This window comes from Oryx dammah, unplaced genomic scaffold (genome assembly GCF_014754425.2).
Source record: "Oryx dammah isolate SB20612 unplaced genomic scaffold, SCBI_Odam_1.1 HiC_scaffold_8, whole genome shotgun sequence".
NCBI classification, from domain to species: Eukaryota; Metazoa; Chordata; class Mammalia; order Artiodactyla; family Bovidae; genus Oryx; species Oryx dammah.
The window spans coordinates 33,361,436-33,384,068 of record NW_024070192.1 but is presented as its reverse complement, the minus strand read 5'-3'; the positions used below and the strand labels follow the sequence as shown (position 1 = coordinate 33,384,068).

Genomic DNA, 22,633 nt, shown 5'->3' with positions numbered 1-22,633 from the left:
TAATCCTCCCAACAATGCTATAAGCTGGATGTACTTTATCCTTTTTTCACAGATTAAGAAAACAAGGCACAACGAAGTTAAGTAACTTGCCCTCGAAGAGCTGAAAACTTTTATTCAACACCAACGATTATGGGGGAGCTTGTCCTGTGAGTTGCTTTAAATACAGCATTTTCTTCAACTTTCACAACAGGCTGCAAAGCAAGTCTGATTATTCCTACTCTGTAGATAATGAAACTGAGGTCGAGAAAGGCCACGTTGCTCTCTCTCTGGCCTTAAGGCAGTGGTGGAGCTGGTCTTCTATCTCAGCTGTTTGCCACCAAGCCAGTGCTGTCCACAGTGTCCCAACAGTGCCCAGACTTAGGGGTTTCATGGAGCAGAAGTATTTCCAAACAAGCTGTGGGGGTGGGGAGGGGGATTTATATAGACCGATTATACACGTTGCCATCTATGTGGACGTTCCAAAAACCACAACAGACAACACTCTCATCTGCTTTTACTACCATGGTGAAAAAGCTAGATGTTAATACTCGAAACCAGAGAGAACCATGTAACAGACTATAAATCAGAAAATTCCTACTGAAATAAAAATGACCTTGTTCTTAATTTTCTCACAATAGCAGACACCAGTGAAAACTGTTATGGCCAGGTGCAGTGTTTTAGAACCACGTCCCCACTACTGGGGCATCCAGGGGCTATTCTTAAAACCTCTCCAGTGAGCTCCTCCACACCTACATGTAGCCACGTATCCAGGTTTGTTATATGGGGCATCTCTCCAGCCAGCTACCTGTCTACTCATCTTTCTTCCCTCAGAAAACAAAGTGGAACAGGGTTATGCATCCATTAAAAAAAAAAAAAAAGATTATTTTTCTATATGGACCATTTTTTAAAGCCTTTATTGAATTTGTTACAATACTGCTTCTTCTTTTTTTTTTTTGCTTTTATTGGCAGCAAGGCATGTGGGATCTTAGGGTTTGAACCTGCATCCCCACTATTAGAAGACAAAATCTTTACCACTGGACTGCCAGGAAAGTCCCCTTATTTATCGATTCTTAAAAATTAATTCTCCAGGACTTCTCACAAGAGACCAAAATAGGTTTGATACTGAAATCCTTTGTAAAATGATTTTCAAAAATTCTTTTCAAAGTACTAAAAGTGCTGCCTTTGAAAAACCCAACAAAAAGACAAGCTTCATGTAAAACTAATTCTAAGAATAACCTTAGTGCTACCTGGAATTTCCTATGCGACCTCCTGTTGCACACAGCTTTTCTCAACTGGTGAGACCATTATAATCACCATCTCCAAGAAGCACTGTGAATAGAAGTTAATGCTTTTCAGCAATTTTCAACTCTCTGGCTTCAGGACTTTGGATTATGAATTGCAAGCTAACCGATTCGAAAGCACGCCACTTTCATTTTAATTTCACATTTATTCTTGCCAGAGAAAAATACTTTTTCATGAAAGAGCAGTAACATCTTATGCCTAACATCCCAGAATTTAATTGTTTGGAAGGCATTTTCATAGGACTTATCTTTCTGGCAACTCCTAGTGTTCCTTGGAAAACTTCACGACTGCAGAGAGGCATAAATTTCTTAAGTCAGGTACCAGAAACTCTCGACTGCCCGACACAGTAAGGAAATGTGGTTTCCAAATATTCACATTAAAAAAGTCACCCCACATTAATTATGCCTCAAGAAAAAGGATTAAAAAGTCACTCTCTTGGCGATTTATGGACACACATTTTTCTAAGAATTACAACATCATAAAGTATACCTAATAAACCACAGTGAAGACTGTTTAATCTTTCTGATGATTAAGAAGGGTCTTGAGGATTTGCATTATAAACAAGATTTGTCTTGGCATTACAGCAACACGCCAAGTAATAGGGAATTCTCACTGAAGACAGGTCATGTGACGGTGGACTGTATTCTATCACTAAAGTAGAATTCAGCTTTTAAACAACTGGCTTTGGGTCCAGACAGCGCTGCATTGGAATCTTGGCTTTCCATTTCTCATTGGTGGGGACTTAGGCAAGTTACTTAAGCTCTTAAAGATTCTTCTCCTGGGTGTGAAGAAAATTCCTCTGCTGGAATGCTGAAAGTAAAAGTTATTAATTTACATCAGTGACTTGAGGCACAAGCTGGCCTTGGCCTCAGTACCTTTTTTGTAAAGAAGGGAAAGGACCCACCCAAACAGTCTAATAATATGAGGATTCCAGGCCTGACAAGTTGCTATCTGATACATCTTAAATCTGGATGATAACTGCCCTAGAATTACCTCAGATAACTGCCATAGAATTATCTTAAATGTTTGGGAAGAGGAAGGTCAGGGAGAGGGAAGATCTGAGAAACAAGACAGTAATTAAACAGAGGCCTGAGTAATACAGAAGCTACCTCCTCCTTCCCGTTCTAAGAAACGGTCTCCCTGAAAATCCAGAGGTTAATGAGCGCCCCCTGGTGGCTCAGATAGTAAAGACTCTGCCTGCAATGCAGGAGACGCCGGTTGGAAAAGTCCCCTGGAGAAGGAAACGGCAACCCACTCTAGTATTCTTGCCTGGAGAATTCCATGGGCAGACTAGCCTGGCGGACTACAGTACATGGGGTCGCTAAGAGTGGGACAGGACTGAGTGACTAACACTTTCACTTTCCCATAGGGCGATTCTCTAAATTCCATCCCTAGCTTTGGTTGCCGTTCCAGTAGAAAGAGGCCCTATTATTTAAAAACAAAACAAGACAGAATGTTCAAGAAAGTTGTTATATTCCAGTTGAGTGTTTGATTTCTCCTAGAAAAGTCTTAATTATTCACATGATAGTCCTTAAATACTTTTATAATATATTTAATAACTCAGTTTGGTGTTTTTTAATGCCTGGTGCTTAATTTAGCAAATTCTGAGATCACCACAAAACCAGATGCTACAAGATTTCAAAATGTGGTTAGACTGCAAGGATTTGCAGAACAAAGTCAATTATTACTGCACCACACTTGGTACGCCTTATAATTAATAACTAGCAGAAATTATTAATAGAAGTAAAAGTTATTAATTTACATCTTCTTGCACCATAGGTTTAGCAGATAAATATTATAAGATGTGCTATGTCTGGGGGTTTCCCAGGTGGCACTAGTGGTAAAGAATCCACCTGCAATCCAGGAGACATCAGAGACACAGGTTCGATCCCTGAGTTGGAAGATCCCCTGGAGGAGAGTATGGCAGCCCACGCCAGTGTTCTTGCCTGGAGAATTCCCATAGACAGAGGAGCCTGGCGGGCTACAGTTCATAGGGTTGCCCAGACTTGGACACAACTGAAGCGACTTAGCTCACACACACACGTTATAAGATGAGTCATAATCAGTTACCTATTAGCAAATACAGTTATTAATATTAAATCAGGAAACAATATTTAGCTATGTTTCTAATATACAATTTAGGTAATACTAAAATCAGTTTGCACACCTCGATCCCATGTGCAAACTTCCAAGCACTTGGTAGAGAAAACAGCTCTGCTAACATGAGGTCAATATATTAAAACTTGTGGATTTTGATAAAATAAAAACTCCTTACATAATAAACTAACTGGGCAGTAACAAACCATAACCAGACAGAGGGTAAAGTTACAAACTGAACATATCAGAATGCTCTAATTGTGTTAAAAATAAGGCCTCAATTGTTCACTGAAATTAAACTTTTATCTGAAACCTTACTGGGTAAATAACTGAATACTAGAAATCATGCAACCTTCTAAACCAACCTCTCTGGTGACATATAAGGATGATACTTGGAGAAAAATACATTTTCACAACATCTTCTATTATCTAAAAAGCTACATTTTCACCATGCTTAAAATTGGGCAGGAACCATCCATTTCCTGAGATACCAAAGTCTGGGTCTTTGGTATAAACCATGGATAAAGGAAAGGGATGGTAAGAGAGGCCCAGTTTGAGGTAAGTTGTAAACTCAGATTTAAGGGATTAGTTTATGTTAACAGGTCACATATATTTTCCTAAATTGATCAGATCATGAATTTCTAAAAAAATAAAAAGATTTTAATACTTAACATCATTGGTAGGAAGTAGAGGTGATGTCACAACTGACTTCACACAGGTGCCTCCCATGAGTGAAGTGAGTGAAGTCGCTCAGTCGTGTCCGACTCTTTGCGACCTCATGGGCTGCATGCAGCCTACCAGGCTTCTCCCTCCGTCCATGGGATTCTCCAGGCAAGAATATTGGAGTGGGTTACCATTTTCTTCTCCAGGGGATCTTCCCGACCCAGGGATCGAACCGGGGTCTCCCGCATTGGAGGCAGACGCTTTTATACCTCCACCTAGTGACTTAGCAGCAGCAGCAGCAAAAAACCTCCCAAACAGGGGGTATTGTCACTTCTAGAAGCATAAGGTGAGGAAGTCACATCTCAATAACCTACATAATCGGGGAGGAAAAAGGTACGGTTTCTACTGGTACGAGTCTCTCGGAAAAGGAAAGGAATTGTTCAAAACTCTGGGAACTGCACTGAGCAGAATCATGGTTCAAGAGCATCATCGAAGTTCTGCTGATGGACTACTTTCACCGCAGTCTAGACAGGTAGCAACGCGGGGCTCGGTGTAAACACAGCGCCAACAGAAAACACGAGCTGCCTGCACGGTCAAGGTTACACCCAACTAAGTAAGTTCTTGCTGTGCGTCTTGCTTCGCCAGCATAGTCACTGTAAAACATATAACGGAGACCCTTAAAATAGAAATCGAGATTATAGGCAATATTTTAGAAACCAGGTCTTCCTCAAGCTGTGGAAAAAATCTGGGTGGCCCAGATTCCTTCCTTTCTTAAAATAAGACTGCTGGTACTCCCACTCTAGCAAGAGGTGGAAATGTTTACATGGATACATCTGATGTGTTGCCACAGCTCTTAGCAATAAGTCCTTCAAAAGGGCGATCTTTTCCTTCAGTTTCTGCAACAAAGCTCTGATTGTCACGGTAAGCTGAAAAGAAAAGAACACAGCCTAAGTATGCTAGTCCAGAGGTGTGGAATCTCCTAAAAATATCATGTAAATGCTGCTTTACAAACTGATTCCATCAGGGGAAGGCTGGAAGAGACATCAAGCCTCCCAATGATAACCTCAAGATTGTATGGAATCTTAATGGTTGCCTGGGCCAGCCACCCATCTAACACTTATACCCAATCCTCTGACCTGACCAGGTGGTAAGTCGGTCCATCTATGAACCCTGATTTTGCTCTCACAATCAGCTGAATTCTGGCCCTTGAACATCTACCTCTGGATCCTATTTGTCTACCAGGAGCCACACAGGAAATTGCATGTACCCCATCTTTGCTCACCAGCAAAAACCCCACAGTTCCCTCACCCACACTGCAAAGAACAAGATGTCAAGCCCCATGGCCATCCTGGACAGTCTTCCCTAAACACACTGGTATCCTTACAACCCATTAAAAGTTTTATAGCAGTGTGGCCTTTCTTTACAAGAGGAATGTTAACCACACATGACTCTTTTTTCCAGGAGTATGTGAATTTTCTCCAATTTACAAACCCAGAATCAAGTTTTGTTTGTGACTCTAAGTGCTGCCTTAAAGGATGGTGGAGAGGTGGGGAGAAAGCCTCTCAGGAATGTAAAAATATGAAAAATAAAATCAACCCTATAAAGTAAACATAGTCAACCACGGATATAATCAGAGGTATGTTTAGAAAGACAAGATTGTCACAAGTTTCATTTGCTACCTTGTTAAAAGGAACAATTATACAACTGCAGTGAAGCAGGGGCTCTCTCCTTAGATTAGTGGGGTCACACAAGGAAAACACAGCAGAACAGCAGAGGCTGGCCAAGGACGACATACATCAAGCAACCCTCAAAGGTGTCAGCAGCCAAGAAAAATCTAACCGTAACTGTTCTAATACCTCTGGGAACCACGGAAAAACCACCCGCAATGTCTATGGGGAAACACCACGGAAGGCAGATCTTTGCAGAGCAAAACAGACAAACAAAAGAACAATGAACACAGACACAGACACAGACACACACACACACCAGGTCTAAGAGTCTACAAAATTAAAGATCAAAAACATTTAACAGATGAAAAAGTATGCAGTCATTAAAAAGTATGAATGACATCTAAATTTGTTAACAGAAATATATCCATCGTAATTTATTAAAAGAAAAAGAAATCAAGTCATAAAATGCAATGTCACTCACATGGAGAAAAAACAACCCAGGAACTAAAGACATCAAAACATCAACTGTGGTTATCTCTAAGTAGCAGGATTTCTTAATATTTTATAAGAAAGCTATTATTTTCAGGAAAAAAAATTCTGTTATGAAAATTTAACAGAAGCTTTCCAAAGCACAGAAAAGGATGAAAGCCTAATTCATATTTTAAGCTAACACAAATTGGTAACAGGCACTGACAGGAGATAAGAGAAAAAAAAATAAGCCATTTGCCAATCTCCCCTAAGGATTATAAATGTAAAAGCCTTTAAAAAATATTAGCAAAGCAAAATCAGAATTACATTAAAAATGACAGTATGAAAAAATAAACAAATAAATAAAAATGACAGTATGCCATCACCAAGCAGAATTTATCTGAGCAATTTAAAAATACTTTGATGTTAGAAGATCTAATAATACAGCTAATAGTATTAATAACCAAAGTTATTAGTAGTATTAATAACTAAAAATAGAATAAACATATGATTAATAAAACACAGGGAAAATTAATTAAAAAATGACAAAAACGAGGAAAGAAAACTCAGAATGGGTCAGCACTGCCTTAACGGCAATATTATTTAACTTTGGCCTAGAGTTCTAACCAACACAATAAGACAAGTTAAAGAAATACATAAGGGCTGGAAAGAAGGAAATGAAATTATCATTATTTGCAGGTTAAAAATAGTCTATTTGGCAAAGTTAAGAGGATCAACCGAACAATGACTAGAAAAAGGTAAAGAATTCATGGTGGTGATCAATCACAAAATGAAAAAAATCCAGGGCATTCCTAAATTCAAGTAGGAAGAACTCTTCTAAAAATTGTTTTTAAACATCACTAACAATATCAACAAAATCTAAAACATATCTAGCACAGTGCCTGGCCTATAGTAACTGCAGGAAATACTGCCGAAGGAATGAGTGGAGGGAAAGACTCAACACCGCAAAAATGTAAATGCTCCCCAACTTAATCTATAAATATACTACACATCTACCCAAAATCCCGTGTGCAGTCTTTTATTAGAGAGGAGGTGGTAAATGAGGCACAGCACAAAATTCTTTTTAATAAAGCTCTGCAGGGCTTCCCCGGTGGCTCAGTGGTGAAGAGTCTGTCTGCCAATGCAGGAGACACGGGTTTGATTCCTGATCCGGGCAGATTCCACATGCCGTACATGGAGCAACAAGGCCTGTGCTCCACAACTGTTGAGCCTGTGCCCCAGAGCCTGGGAGCTGCAACTCCTAGAGGGCCCTAGAGCCTGTGCTCCACAACAAGAGAAGCCACTGAAATGAGAGGCCCACCTACCGAAACTACAGAGTGGCCCCCACTCTTCACAACTAGAGAAAAGCCTGTGGAGCAATGAAGACCTGGCACAGCACCCCCCACCCCCCAAGTAAACTAAGTAAGTAAAGCTACGCAAAACTGCTGTTAGAGGAGGATAAAGGAAGGGAAATATAGAAAGATCAAGGATATGTGTTACAAAGGGGGCCTTACACAATCAGAGGTTAAATCTTTATTTAAAAAACTGCAAGAGTAGGATGCTAGAAGTTACCAATGGCTTCATTAGTGCAAAAGAACAGAAGGTCCAAAAACAGTGCAGCTGTGTAAAAGTTCAGTGAATGAAATAGGAATTATTTCATGCTTGGGTAGGGATTAATAATTGAGCAAATGGGGAAAAATTTACAATACACAAATTTCAAATATTGTAAAGATTTCTGTGTTCTAAAAAAGATTAAAAAAGAGGAGAAAGTTTAAAGAAAATTTAGGTAATTAGACAAACTATTTCTATTAATATAATCCCTGAGTATGAAAAGCCTTTCTAACTATTATCTCCCCTTCTCCTATAAGAAAAGGCCATGAATAAAAACAGTGATAACTTCAAGTAAAACAATTATTTAATTTTAAAAACAAATAGGTATATTTTTAAAAAGTAATTTATAAAATCAAAATCCAAATTAATAGAAAAAATATTTGTACCAAATGTGCCAGATCAAAGCTTAGTTAACAAATAGGTAAGAAACACTTGGAAATGAAGAAATAAGAAGCTAGGTTAAGAACATGTATAGGAATGTAACAGGCAATTCATAAAGGAAGAAGTACAAACATCCAAAAAATAAATGAAAAGATGCTCAATGGCATAAGTAACTTTTAAAATGTGTATTAAACTACTGTATACTTAACAGAGAAAGATTTTTTTAAAGTTCATCGGAATTGGTATAGACATGTGAATCTGAGACATTTTTTAAATGCTTAAAATTTTACACAACCTAAATCCAGAAAGCCTACATTGAGGAATTTAATCTAACCTGGGCAATAATTCAGCCACATGGAAAACTCATTTTTATAATTCAGTTCAGTTCAGTCGCTCAGTCATTTCTGGCTCTTTGCGACCCCATGGACTGCAGTATGCCAGGCTTCCCTGTCCATCACCAATTCCCAGATCCTACTCAAACTCATGTCCATTGAGTTGGTGATGCCATCCAACCATCTCATCCTCTGTCACCCCCTTCTTCTCCCGCCTTCAATCTTTCCCAGCATCAGGGTCTTTTCCAATGAGTCTGTTCTTTGCATCAGGTGGCCAAAGTATTGGAGCTTCAGCTTCAAAATCAGTCCTTCCAATGAATATTCAGGACTGATATCCTTTAGGATTGACCGGCTGAATCTCCTTGCAGTCCAAGGGACTCTCAAGAGTTTTCCCCAACAGCACAGTTCAAAAGCATCAATTCTTTGGTGCTCAGCTTTCTTCACAGTCCAACTCTCACATCCATACATGACCACTGGAAAAACCATAGCTTTGACTAGACAGTCCTTTGTTGGTAAAGTAACGTCTCTGCTTTTTAATATGCTGTCTAGGTTGGTCATACCTTTCCTTCCAAGGAGCAAGTCTCTTTTAATTTGATGGCTGCAGTCACCATCTGCAGTGATTTTGGAGGCCCCCCTCAAACAATAAAGTCTTTCACTGTTTCCATTGTTTGCCCATCTATTTGCCATGAAGTGATGGGACCAGATGCCATGATCTTAGTTTTCTGAATGTTGAGTTTTAAGCCAACTTTTTCACTCTCTTCTTTCAATTTCATCAAGAGGCTCTTTAGTTCTTCTTTGCTTTCTGCCATAAGAGTGGTGTCATCTGGGTATCTGAGGTTATTGATATTTGATATTTCTCCCGGCAATCTTGATTCCCAGCTTGTGCTTCATCTAGCCCTTAGTCAAATGGTTTATTGGGCTTCCCAGGTGGTGCTAGTGGTAAAGAACCTGCCTGCCAATTCAGGAGATGTAAGAGATGCGGGATAGATCCCTGGGTTGGGAAGATCCCCTGGAGAAGGGCATGGCAACCCACTCTAGTATTCATGCTTGGAAGCCCATGGACAGCGGAACCTGGTGGGCCATAGTCCATAGGGGCGTACAGAGTCGGACACGACTGAAGTGCCTTAGCAGAATGGTTTATCATCAGGAGATGATACTGGTTGAATGGATCAGGGATCTAACTGTAAAAAATGAAACCATGAATTTGCCAGAAGAAATCAGGAACAAATTCCTTTATAACCTACAAGTAGCAAAAGCTATAAGTGAAAATGGAGAGGCAATTAAAAATTGATAGCTTTATAAAAAAAACTAAAACTTTCATATGACAGAAGCTACCATGGCAAAGTCAAGCAACAAATGATAAAGGAGAGGAAACAATTACAATATATCAGAAAGAGCTAATCTCCCTAATACATAAAGAGCTCTTAAAAATTAAAAAAAAAAAAATCCAATAGAAAAAAATGGTCAAAAGACAGGGAATTTACAGAAATATATATATATATATATATATACAGTGCTTCAGTTCAGTTACTCAGTCGTGTCCAACTCTTTGCGACCCCATGAATCGCAGCACGCCAGGCCTCCCTGTCCATCATCATCTCCCAGAGTTCACTCAGACTCATGTCCATCGAGTCAGTGATGCCATCCAGCCATCTCATCCTCTATCGTCCCCTTTTCCTCCTGCCCCCAATCCCTCTCAGCATCAGAATCTTTTCCAATGAGTCAACTCTTCGCGTGAGGTGGCCAAAGTACTGGAGTTTCAGCTTTAGCATCAGTCCTTCCAAAGAACACCCAGGGCTGATCTCGTTTAGAATGGACTGGTTGGATCTCCTTGCAGTCCAAGGGACTCTCAGGAGTCTTCTCCACCACCACAGTTCAAAAGCAGCAATTCTTTGGCACTCAGCTTTCTTAAGAATGTGAAAACATACTTCACTTCATATCATGAAAAATGCAAATTTAAAACTACACTGGAAGGTGAAGGAGATTAACAGGTACAAACTTCCAGTTGTAAAATAAGGAAGTCAAGGGAATATAATGTACAGCATAGGGAATATAGTCAATAATATTATAATAATTTCATATGATAAGATGGTAACTAGACTTATCTGTGATCACACTGTAATGTACAAAAATATCAAATCCCTATGCTGCACACCTGAAACCAATATAATATTATAATTCAATTATGCCTCAATTTAAAAAATAAATAAAATAAAAGTACACTAAAATATTTTATCTCACTTTGGCAAAAAATCAGGAAATTGACCACGCCCTCTGCTGGCCAATTTGGGAAGCCAAAGGTGACAACCCCTGTGGAGGGTAATTTGGCAACAGGTTAAAAAAAAAAAAAGAAATCACAAATGCCCTGGTTCTGAGAATTCATTCTTAAAAGAATCTCAAAAAAAAAAAAAAAAAAAATCACAAAGCTATGTATTGCAGCATTATTCTTAAGAGCAAAATATAGGAAACAATCTAAATGCCTATTCTTAGGAGACAGGTTAATGAACTATAGTACACACAATAGTGGTACTGCTACACTCAGTGCCCCCAGCCCTGCAGCAGGCTGACCCACGCCTCCGCTGGAGCCTCCTGGGCACTCCTGGGCGAGTCTGGGTCAGTCTCTTGTGGGGTCACTGCTCCTTTCTCCTGGGTCCTGGTGCACACAAGGTTCCGTTGGTGCCCTCCAAGAGTCTATTTCCCTAGTCCTGTGTAAGTTCTGGCAGCTCTATGTTGGGTTTAATGGCAACATCCTCCAATAGGGCTTATGCCATACCCAGGTCTGCCGCACCCAGAGCCTCTGCCCCTGCGGCAGTCCACTGTAGTGTAGCCGTGCTTGGTATTCAATGGAAGAGAATCTGCCTGCCAATGATGGAGACGTGGGTTAGATCCCTGGGTCGGAAAGATCTGGAGAAGGAAACGGCAACCCACTCTAGTATTCTTGCCTGGGAAATCCCATGAACAGAGGAGCCTGCTGTGCTGCAGTACACGGGGAAACAAAGGAATCAGACACAAGTTAGCAACTAAACAACAACACACAATAGAGCACTATAAAGTCCTAAGAAAAACCAAAAAGATCTCAACGAATTAACATTTCTATGATACTACTGTTAAGTGAAGAGCAAGATACAAAAGAGTAACCTTTTTGTTAAAGGAAGAGAAATGAGAATACACACACACACATACACACACACCCCTGGATGCTTATTTCCACAAGTAACACAGGAAGAATAAATGAGAAATTAAGTTAAAACAGAAAACATTACTCTAAGAAGAAGTTGAAGGAGGCAAGAAAAAGGGTGGAATGGAGACAAGACTTTGAGTATACCTTTGTATATAATACTGCCTTCTGTACTATATAAATGTTTTACATATTTAAAATTTAAGGGCAGGGAAAAAAGTAAACCCTGAAAATCAATATCAATAGATACAGAGGAGAGCATAAGATACAGAAAAAAATAATCAATTCTCATATCTTTAAAACAGAATAACCTTAGTATCCTTAGTGGGATATTCTAAATTTAAAAAATAACAATAAAGAGACTCAAACTACACTTAGTATATGTAGTGGTGCTTGTGTAATGATTCTGAAAACTTTTCTGTATAAACTGTAAGAGAGACCAGGCTTCCCATGTAGCTCAGCAGGTAAAGAATCCACCTGCCATGCAGGAGACTGCGGTTTGATCCCCGGGTCAGGAAGATCCACTGGAGAAGGGATAGGCTACCCACTCCAGTATTCTTCTCAGCTGGTAAAGAATCCGCTCACAATGTGGGAGACCTGGGTTCGATCCCTATGTTGGGAAGATCCCACAGAGAAGGGAAAGGCTACCCACTCCAGTGTTTGGCCTGGAGAATTCCATGGACTGTATAGTCCACAGAGTCACAAAGAGTTGGACACAACTGAGCGACTTTCACTCCTAAGAGAGACCAAATGAGCAAGAACATATCAATGCTTGTGGAAACCTGGGTTCTCACTGCAGGAAAAGGAAAACATTAATTTGGAATGGGGAAGTTACAAAGAAACCTGTGATGCTGGATGAGAATCAAAGGAATTGGCGTGGACTCAGGATTTGCTGAAAAAAACCTTGCCAAATCCCACCACTGTCTCTTTTACAGCCCAAAAGCGAAGGATGATCATGTTTAAATGTAAAATGTAAAAAAAGAAAAAAGACTATCATCGTTTTGTTGAGAATGGTTACTCAAAGAGGTGAGAACTTGCCTCTTCTTCTGCAGAGCCCGATAGATTTACCACCTGGGGGACAGTGTACCAACTCTGGAACTAGACTATAAAACTGTCAGCAGCTTTTAAGATAAAACAGGAGAAATTAAAGAGATGCCCTGCTTCATTTGGTCTCAGTGATTAAGTTAACAATGAATGGACTGGTTATAATGTCCATTTGACCTGTGGCAACCCACTCCAGTATTCTTGCCTGGAGAATTCCATGGACAGAGGAGTCTGGTGGGCCTACAGTCCATGGAGTCACAAAGAGTCAGACACGACTGAGTGACTAACACACACAGGTTGTTACACATACAGCCTCTGAAAGGGGAGGGCTTTCAGACCTCAGAGCTCAAACAAATCTTCTGAAGAGCCCAGTCTCTCCTGGCCTTACCTTGGTTGTATTTTCACCATTTCTTTCATACTGATTTCGCTGCTGAATTTTCTCGGCAATCTCTTGTGCAATTTGGCAGGTAGAATCGTAGGTGGAGAACCTGCGTCAGAGGCATAAAGGGAGAGACATGTTGAAAGTTCCTTAAAGGAAATTTCAGCGTAATCTACAGTTGCAGTTTGTAATTCTAGTCACGACAGCGAACAGGAAGGCAGGATGATAAGAGGGGCAGTAGAGGCATACACATGGTGAATGGTAACTCACTATGGGATGGGTTCCATTCTCAACTCTTCCTTTGTAATAACTCACTCCACCCACACAAGGACGCTGGGAGCTGGGTCCCCATCCCCAGCATATACTTGAGAAAAATCAGGCACAGGGAGGTAGAGCCACTCGCCCAATTGGTACCTCCAGCTGCAAATCCCAGCTGCCTGGCCCTGAGCATGTCTGTGCTCCCAACCACTGTGATCTCTGCCTGCTGATAAAGCATCCCAATGCATTCATTCACAAAACATTCAGCAAACATTTCTGGAGAGCCCAGCACTGCTCCAGGCACGGGAGAACACAGCAATGAACAATGAACGCAAGAGACCCCACAGAGACTGGGACAGAACTGTGTTTGAGTATCTCCTGTGGAGGTACGGGTCAGCAGTGGACTGCCGCCGGGGCAGAGGGTGCGGCAGACGTGGGTATGGCATAAGCCCTATTGGAGGAGGTCACCATTAAACCCAACAAAGAGCTGCCAGAACTTAAAACAGGACTAGGGAAATAGACTCTTGGAGGGCACAAACAGAACCTTGTGTGCACCAGGACCCAGGAGAAAGGAGCAGCGACTCCACAAGAGACTGACCCAGACTCACCCAGGAGTGCCTAGGAGTCTCTGGCAGAGGCGTGGGTCAGCCTGCTTCAGGGCTGGGGTCACTCAGTGTAGTAGTGCGTGCATGGGACTGTTTGAAGGAGGTCGCCATTATCTTTAGTACCTCCACCATAGTTTGGCCCCAGGTAAATAACAGGGAGGGAACACAGCTGCACCCATCAACAGAAAATTGGATTAAAGATTTACTGAGCATGGCCCCACCCATCAGAACAAGACCCAGTTTCCCCCTCAGTCAGTCTCTCCCATCAGGAAGCTTCCATCAGCCTCTTCTCCTCCATCAGATGGCAGACAAACTGAAAACCATAAACACAGAAAACTAACCAATCTGACCAAATGGACCACAGCCTTGTCTAACTCAGTGAAATCATGAGCCATGCCGTATAGGGCCACCCAAGATGGACAACAGGTCATGGTGGAGAGTTCTGACAAAACGTGGTCCACTGGAGAAGGGAATGGCAAACCACTTCAGTATTCTTGCCTTGAGAACTCCATGAAGAGTATGAAAAGGCAAAAAGATAGGACACTGAAAGATGAACTCCCCAGGTCGATAGGTGCCCAATATGCTACTGGAAATCTGTGGAGAAATAACTCCAGAAAGAATGAAGAGACGGAGCCAAAGCAAAAACAACACCCAACTGTGGATGTGACTGGTGATAGAAGTAAAGTCCGATGCTGTAAAGAGCAATATTGCGTAGGAACCTGGAATGTTGGCTCCATGAATCAAGGCAAACAAGAGACAGCAAGAGTGAACGTTGACATTTTAGGAATCAGTGAACTAAAATAGACTGGAATGGGTGAATTTAACTCAGATGACCATTATATCTACTACTGTGGGCAAGAATCCCTTAGAAGAAATGGAGTAGCCATCATAGTCAACAAGAGTCCGAAATGCAGTACTTGGATGCAATCTCAAAAACGACAGAATGATTTCTGTTCATTTCCAAGACAAACCATTCAATATCATGGTAATCCAAGTCTATGCTCCGACCAGTAATGCTGAAGAAGCTGAAGTTGAATGATTCTATGAAAACCTACAAGATCTTCTAGAACTAACACCCAAAAAAGATGTCCTTTTCATTACAGGGGACTGGAATGCAAAAGTAGGAAGTCAAGAAACACCTGGAGTAACAGGCAAATTTGGCCTTGGAGTACAGAATGAAGCAGGGCAAAGGCTAATAGAGTTCTGTCAAGAGAATGCACTGGTCATAGCAAACACCCTCTTCCAACAACACAAGAGAAGACTCTACATATGGACATCACTAGATGGTCAATACTGAAATCAGATTGCTTATATTCTTTGCAGCCAAAGATGGAGAAGCTCTATACAGTCAGCAGAAACAAGACCAGGAGCTGACTGTGGCTCAGATCATGAACTCCTCATTGGCAAATTCAGACTTAAATTGAACAAAGTAGGGAAAACCACTAGACCATTCAGGTATGACCTAAATCAAATCCCTTACGATTATACAGTGGAAGTGACAAATAGATTCAAGGGATTAGATCTGATAGACAGAGTGCCTGATGAACTATGGACGGAGGTTTGTGACATTGTACAGGAGACAGGGAACAAGACCATCCCCAAGAAAAGGAAATGCAAAAAAGCAAAATGGCTGTCTGAAGAGGCCTTAGAAATAGCTGTGAAAAGAAGAGAAACGAAAAGCAAAGGAGAAAAGGAAAGATATACCCATTTGAATGCAGAGTTCCAAAGAATAGCAAGGAGAGATAAGAAAGCCTTCCTCAGTGATCAGTGCCAAGAAATAGAGGAAAACAACAGAATGGGAAAGACTAGAGATCTCTTCAAGAAAATTAGAGATACCAAGGGAACATTTCATGCAAAGATGGGCACAATAAAGGACAGAAATGGTATGGACCTAACAGAAGCAGAAGATATTAAGAAGAGGTGGCAAGAATACACAGAAGAACTATACAAAAAAGATCTTCATGACCTAGATAATCACGATAGTGTGATCACTCACCTAGAGCCAGACATCCTAGAATGTGAAGTCAAGTGGGCATTATGAAGCATCACTACAAACAAAGCTAGTGCAGGTGATGGAATTCCAGCTGAGCTATTTCAAATCCTAAAAGATGATGCTGTGAAAGTGCTGCACTCAATATGTCAGCAAATTTGGAAAACTCAGCAGTGGCCACAGGACTGGAAAAGGTCCGTTTTCATTCCAATCCCAAAGAAAAGCAATGCCAAAGAATGCTCAAACTACCACACAGTTGCACTCTTCTCACATGCTAGTAATGTTCAAAATTCTCCAATCCAGGCTTCAGTAGTATGTGAACTGTGAGCTTCCAGATGTTCAAGCTGGATTTAGAAAAGGCATAGGAACCAGAGATCAAATTGCCAACATTTGTCGGATTATTGAAAAAGCAAAAGAGTTCCCGAAAAACATCTATTTCCGCTTTATTGACTATGCCAAAGCCTTTGACTGTGTAGATCACCACAAATTGTGGAAAATTCTGAAAGAGATGGGAATACCAGACCTGCCTCTAGGGAAATCTGTATACAGGTCAGGAAGCAACACTTAGAACTGGACATGGAACAACAGACTGATTCCAAATAGGGAAAGGAGTATGTCAAGGCTGTATATTGTCACCCTGCTTATTTAACTTCTATGCAGAGTACATCATGAGAAACGCTGGGCTGGATGAAGCACAAACTGGAATCAAGATTGCTGGGAGAAATATCAAATACCGATAACGTCAGATATGCCAATGACACCCACCCTTATGGCAGAAAGCAAAGAAGAACTAAAGAGTCTCTTGATGAAAGTGAAAGTGGAGAGTGAACAAGTTGGCTTAAAACTCAACATTCAGAAAACTAAGATCATGGCATCTGGTCCCATCACTTCATGACAAATAGATGGGGAAATAATGGAAACAGTGAGAGACTTTATTTTGGGGGGGCTCCAAAATCACTGCAGATGAAATTGCAGTGACTGCAATTCATGGTGAATGCAGCCATGAAATTAGAAGACTCCTTGGAAGAAAAGTTATGACCAATCTAGAGAGCATATTAACAAGCAGAGACATTACTTTGCCAACAAAGGTCCGTCTAGTCAAAGCTATGGTTTTTCCAGTAGTCATCTATGGATGTGAGAGTTGCACTATAAAGAAGGCTGAGCGCCGAAGAATTGATGCTTTTGAACTGTGGTGTTGGAGAAGACTCTTGAGAGTCCCTTGGACTGCAAGGAGATCCAACCAGTCAATCCTAAAGGAAATCAGTCCTGAATATTCACTGGTAGGACTGATGCTGAAGCTGAAACTCCAATACTTTGGCCGCCTGATGCGAAGCACTGACTCACCGGAAAAGACCCTGTTGCTGGGAAAGATTGAAGGCAGGAGGAGAAGGGGACGATAGAGGATGAGATAGTTGGATGGCATCACTGACTCAATGGACATGAGTTTGAGTAAACTTCGAGAGTTGGTGATAGACAGGGAAGCCTGGCATGATGCAGTCTGTGGGGTCACAAAGAGTCAGACGTGACTGAGGAAACGGACTGAACTGAAGAAAGAAAATAGGGCAGGATAAAAGGATGGAGAGTGAGAGGCCAGGAGAGCAGCTATTTAGGGAAGAGCCCTACAGAACAACAGGTAACATAATGCTCTGAGGACAAAGGACACACACCCACCTAACACCAGAATTCTCTCGAAACACATCCTGAGCTTCTATTTGCTATTCAGCAGGGGTGGGGGGCTTTGAAGAGCTCACAATGAATCTCTAATAGTCCCTTAATTTTTCCTTTGCTAACAGCCTTTTTTTTATCTCTTTCAGAAAATATCTAAGTGTATACACCTTTCATCTTTCCTAAATGGTGGAGACTATGAATGCATGACAGATGTATTTTCCAGGACTGTGCCAGTAAACAATATTTAGATCTGCTGTGAAATCTAATGTTCCAATTTTTGTCTGAAAAAAAATAAACAGGCCACTTCTTAAAATCTTTCAATTCCCATGTGTCACCTGAACTGAGGGGACCTGGCAAATGTCTTTTTGAACAAAGAGAAAAAAACAATTTCCAGTCCCTTCCCTGAGGAATCTTACTATAGTAACTATAACTATGGATAACAACTGAATACCTGATCTGGGCCAGGCTCTATGCTAAGAGCTTTACATTTTAAATTTAATAAGGATCCAATGAGGTAGTATAACCTATGGGGCCTTCCTGGAATAGACCCCTACCTCCATGTCTTCCACCTGCCTCTTGTCTATAGAAAAGCTTTAGCCTCCTAGGCCTTCCTTGAGTTCCAAAGAGTAAATTTTGAGAAGTAAGAAAATGCAGAAAGAAAGGAAAACACTCAAGCAAGACAAAATAAGAATAGTTTAGCCATTAAGCAAATTCAAGGACCTGTACTTCCTCCTCAAGGGTGGTAGACAATTTTCTGAGCCATGTCCTTCAAGCTGTCTTGCAGATACTGAAACCCCCAGCAGGTAGACGACTTTAACCGTACAACCCAGACCGATTTTGGAACCACAAGGTTGATGATGCTGATTCTTGATCACCTCACCACCACTTAATCAGAAGAATGTCCACGAGCTGACTGTGGACCCCACAACCTCCCCCGCTATGTATTATATATATATGCATATATATTCATGTATACCAGAAGTGAGCAGCTGATATAAGCCAATACATAATTAAGGAAACAGGAGGCTGATAAGGAAAATTGGGTGCTGGCCCCAACTCTGCCCCATTTCCCCATTTTCCCTCCATGTCGTCATCAATGAAAAGAGGTTCTTGGGTCTGGCTCTGTGGTCCCAGACCACACAAATGCAAATCAGTAATAAGGTGTAACACACATCCTGACAGATGAGGAGTAGAAACGACAAGTGTGTACTTCTGGAGTTTGGAAGTGACAGAAATTACTGGCCGAGACACTTGGACCTGATAAGGCTGGGCCAAGAGGTTATACCTTGGGCTGAACCACAAGGTCAAAGCAGGCCTCTCACTCCAGCAAGAGGGAGGAGCACCTTTTAGAAGAGGTGAGAGGCACAGGAAGCAAGCAAAGTTGAAAGGAAGGGAAAGAGCCTGGCATGGTCGGCTGAGGGGTGGTCCTGGGTAGGACAGTGAAGAACAAGATGGCAGGAAGAGGCTGAAGTTAGTTTCTGCAGAGCCTTGAGTAGCATAATACTAAGGTTTGAAGGGAATTTGAGAACTGTGGGGTATACTTTTACAGAGAAAGTGAGGCCTTGAAGAGGTTATGTGAAACGCTTACGGCCAAATCCCCAGCTGTCTTGCTCCTAATTCTTGGTTCTCACATGAGCTCTACAAACTGGTTCTGAAGTTCTTCTACACGTGTGGATCACTATCTGGTCTGCAAGTCCTCAGTTGTGTCCAACTCTTTTGTGACCCCACGGGTTGTAGCTTGCCAGGCTCCTCTGTCCATGGGATTTTCCGGCAATAATACTGGAGTGGGTTGCCCTTTCCTTCTCCAGGAGATCTTCCCACCCAGGGATCCAAGCTGCATCTCTGGCATCGGCAGGCAGATTCTTTACCACTGAGCTACCTTGGAAGCCCCTTGAATCACTGGGGACGTGTTTTAAAACTTCCTCGTACCCCAAGCATTCTGATTGAATTGGCAGGGGGCTTGCCCTAGACGTGAGGAGTTGTAAAGCTCCCCGGGAGACTCCAATCTATAGCACAGCTTGAGAACCACTGGCCTACTGGTAATGGGCAACCTAATGATGGAATCAAACACACAGGTGCCTAAAGTGCTAGTTTAGGAAAAGTAACCTGAACTCCATGTACACAAATCATTGGGAATGAAAGAAGAGTGACAGGAGACCAGTAGAAGACTTCTCCAGCTATTCAACTCCATAACCAGCCACCAACATTTACTTTCTGTAAACCATAAGGCTATAAAGGATTGGACAACAGTAGAAAAGAAAAAAAAAAATCGTGGAAATGAGTCACTAATCTGATAGGAGGAATGAAGAAAAAGTAGACGATTAGAGTTTTTTAGGTCTAAGAGACTAAGAGGATGGTGACGCCATGACAGAGGCTAAGGAACTGGAATGGAGAGGGAAAAAGTGGTAAAGCTGATTAACTTTTAGCAAAGAGCCTGTTCAGAGACAGTCACCATGTGATATTTCTATTACACAGTGAGCTTACCATTTGCTTTGATATGCCATTAAAAGAGTTAACAGTCATATTCTACTTCCAGACATGAGTAAAGCATCACTGACATGAGTCTCCATAGCAGGAAGGCTAAGCTGTAATCCAGGCTGTTTTTCTAGATTTTTCTAAGTCCTATCCCCTACTCCTTTCTGCTCTCCTGATCAGCAGCCCACTTTGCAAGGAAGTTTACTGAGCACAGCAGAGTCCCCCAGTGTCTCACTTTCAATAAACATGAGAAAACTGCTAAGTTAAACTATCTGAGAGTAGCAGGAGAAATTATCAGGGCTTTTTGCACGTTAACCGAGGAAGAGGCCTAGGGGCTTGGGGATAGTTTCCACCCATCTAAATGGATACCCTGGGACCTCTATCTTATTTCTGAGCTATATATCCTTACTTTATGTGTAAAATGAGGGAATTAGCCTCCATGAAGTGGAGGGCAATTCAGCCATCTGTATCAAGGGCCTTAAAGATGTTCATACTCTTGGACCCAGTAGCTCCATTTCTAGGAAGCAAGTCAAGGAAGTGAGAGATGGTACCAAGGGGCAATTAAAAAAAAAAAAAAGGCAAAAAAAAAAAAAAAACCCTAGTATTTTTTAGAAAGGTACAAAGGTACAATGATTAAATCACACTCCATCATGGTTATTCACATGATACACTATTAAGCAACATAAAGACTGTTTTTGGTGAATATTTGTGATACAGAGAAATGGTCCCTGTTTCTATAAAATACATTATATACACACATATATTATACAAAGTAATAAATTCATTTAAAAAGTCAACAGCAATTATTCCAGATGATAGAATTAAGGATGTTTCTTTTCTCTTTTTTTCCCTCTGCAAATATTCAGTATTTTCTAAACTTTTCTATCAGGGTGTTAAAATTAGGTGAAAAAAATTGTATGGAATCAGTTAAGCCATTGGTCCAGACAATCCAGATCCTAGGTAGATTAACGTTGATCTTGCAAAGTTAATCTATTAATATCCAGACTGTCTGCAACTTAACTATAAACTATGTTAGAAGTACTAATGTGAGACATATTCTCCAAAAAGAACTTTGTAGAGCTAGAGGGTTTTTAATTAGTAAACGAAACACTCAGGTGAACAGGCTATTGCAGTAGGTTCCTTGGATCGGAATTTGTGCCTTTCATCATTCAGTCCTAGGGACTTGACTGTTAAATAAAAGACTCTTATCAGCTATTATTTTACTGCATAAGTTGCTGCTGTAGACAGTCTTCATGATACTGAGGTGAGGATAAAACACCTTATCAACAACAGGCATATTTTCCTTCCCAGATTCCTGTAAGTTTTGTTTGAAGGGCGCAAAAGATCTAGACCCCAGCGTCAACTGGTTACTAACTCGCTGACTCCCATGAATTCTGAACCTCGGTTTCGCTACCGGCGAAATAAGGAAATTCACCAGAGGGACTGGCATTCCACCAAAAAGGTTACTGTGTACTTCACTTTCACAGGAGTCCCGAATCAGCCAGCTCCACCACCAGGATGGAGATGCGACTCAGAGATTCGGCGCTGGAACTCCCCCAAGTGTACACCGCGTCTCCCACCCCAGCCACCCCTGCAGGACCGAGAGTGGCGGCGGGATGCGGCGGAGCACAGCCCCTCAACCCCCGGCTCTCGGCGGCAGGAGAAGGATCCCTGCTCCCCCATCCCTCATTCTGAAAGGCCCCCGGCCCCAATGCCTAGCGATCACCCGCTCCCCGGAAGCCTGGCCTCCCCCGAGACCGTCCGCGCGCTGCCGCCCTCACCCGGGGCTCACCAGGGGTCCGGGGCCATGGTGCAGTCTCCGCCCGCAGCTCGGACACTTCCTGCTCGCAGCAGCTGACTACGGCGGCCCGCGCGGCTCACACCCTGCGGCTCAACCCGTGCGCGCCCGGAACTCGTAGTTTGCAATATACATACCCTAAGGCCTCCAATCTATTGAGACGAGAAAAAGGAAAGCGCTTCCCCCGGGACTGAGGGCTGGACCAGTTTGCGTCCTTTAAGAGACGCGAACAGCTGGGTGCAATTAAAATAAAATTGTTTTCGAACAAAATCCAAGCATTTTCCCCGGAAGGTGGGAGCCCCTTAAGACCTCTAGCAGTTATTTAACATTTTATTCTGCTTAAAGAAAAGAAAAAAAAAAACTGGATTGTGGTGAGAGTAACAATTGTATAAATTTACTAAAACTCAATTTAAATAAATTTTAGGATATGTAATTTATACCTCAAGTTTTTTTTTTTTTTAATCCTGCTTCAAGGGACCCAAAGAAGTGTCAATTATATATTATAGCAGCCTTGCCAGCAGAGGCGGAGAAGGCAATGGCACCCCACTCCAGTACTCTTGCCTGGAAAATCCCATGGACGGAGGAGCCTGGTGGGCTGCAGTCCATGGAGTCGCGAAGAGTTGGACACGACTGAGCGACTTCACTTTCACTTTTCACTTTCATGCATTGGAGGAGGAAATGGCAACCCACTCCAGTTTCTTGCCTGGAGAATCCCAGGGACGGTGGAGCCTGGTG

General features: G+C 41.7%; 1 protein-coding gene across 4 annotated transcripts in view; it reads right to left on the bottom strand.

The window, feature by feature from the left end:
- STX8 (syntaxin 8) overlaps positions 1 to 22,292 on the bottom strand; it is a 199,266-nt gene extending 176,974 nt beyond the window's left edge. For 3 of the 4 annotated variants that reach the window (XM_040243371.1, XM_040243372.1, XM_040243373.1), the window contains exons 1-3: positions 21,893 to 22,292; positions 13,114 to 13,213; positions 4,873 to 4,967 (exon numbers count right to left, since the gene is read on the bottom strand). In XM_040243371.1, the coding sequence (XP_040099305.1) occupies positions 4,873 to 4,967; positions 13,114 to 13,213; positions 21,893 to 21,909 (212 nt within the window). In that variant the 5' untranslated portion in view covers positions 21,910 to 22,292. Of the gene's footprint in view, positions 1 to 4,872; positions 4,968 to 13,113; positions 13,214 to 20,509; positions 20,618 to 21,892 lie in introns of all 4 variants that reach the window. The other variant, XM_040243370.1, reaches the window with a different exon arrangement.
- Positions 22,293 to 22,633: the final 341 nt, after the last annotated feature.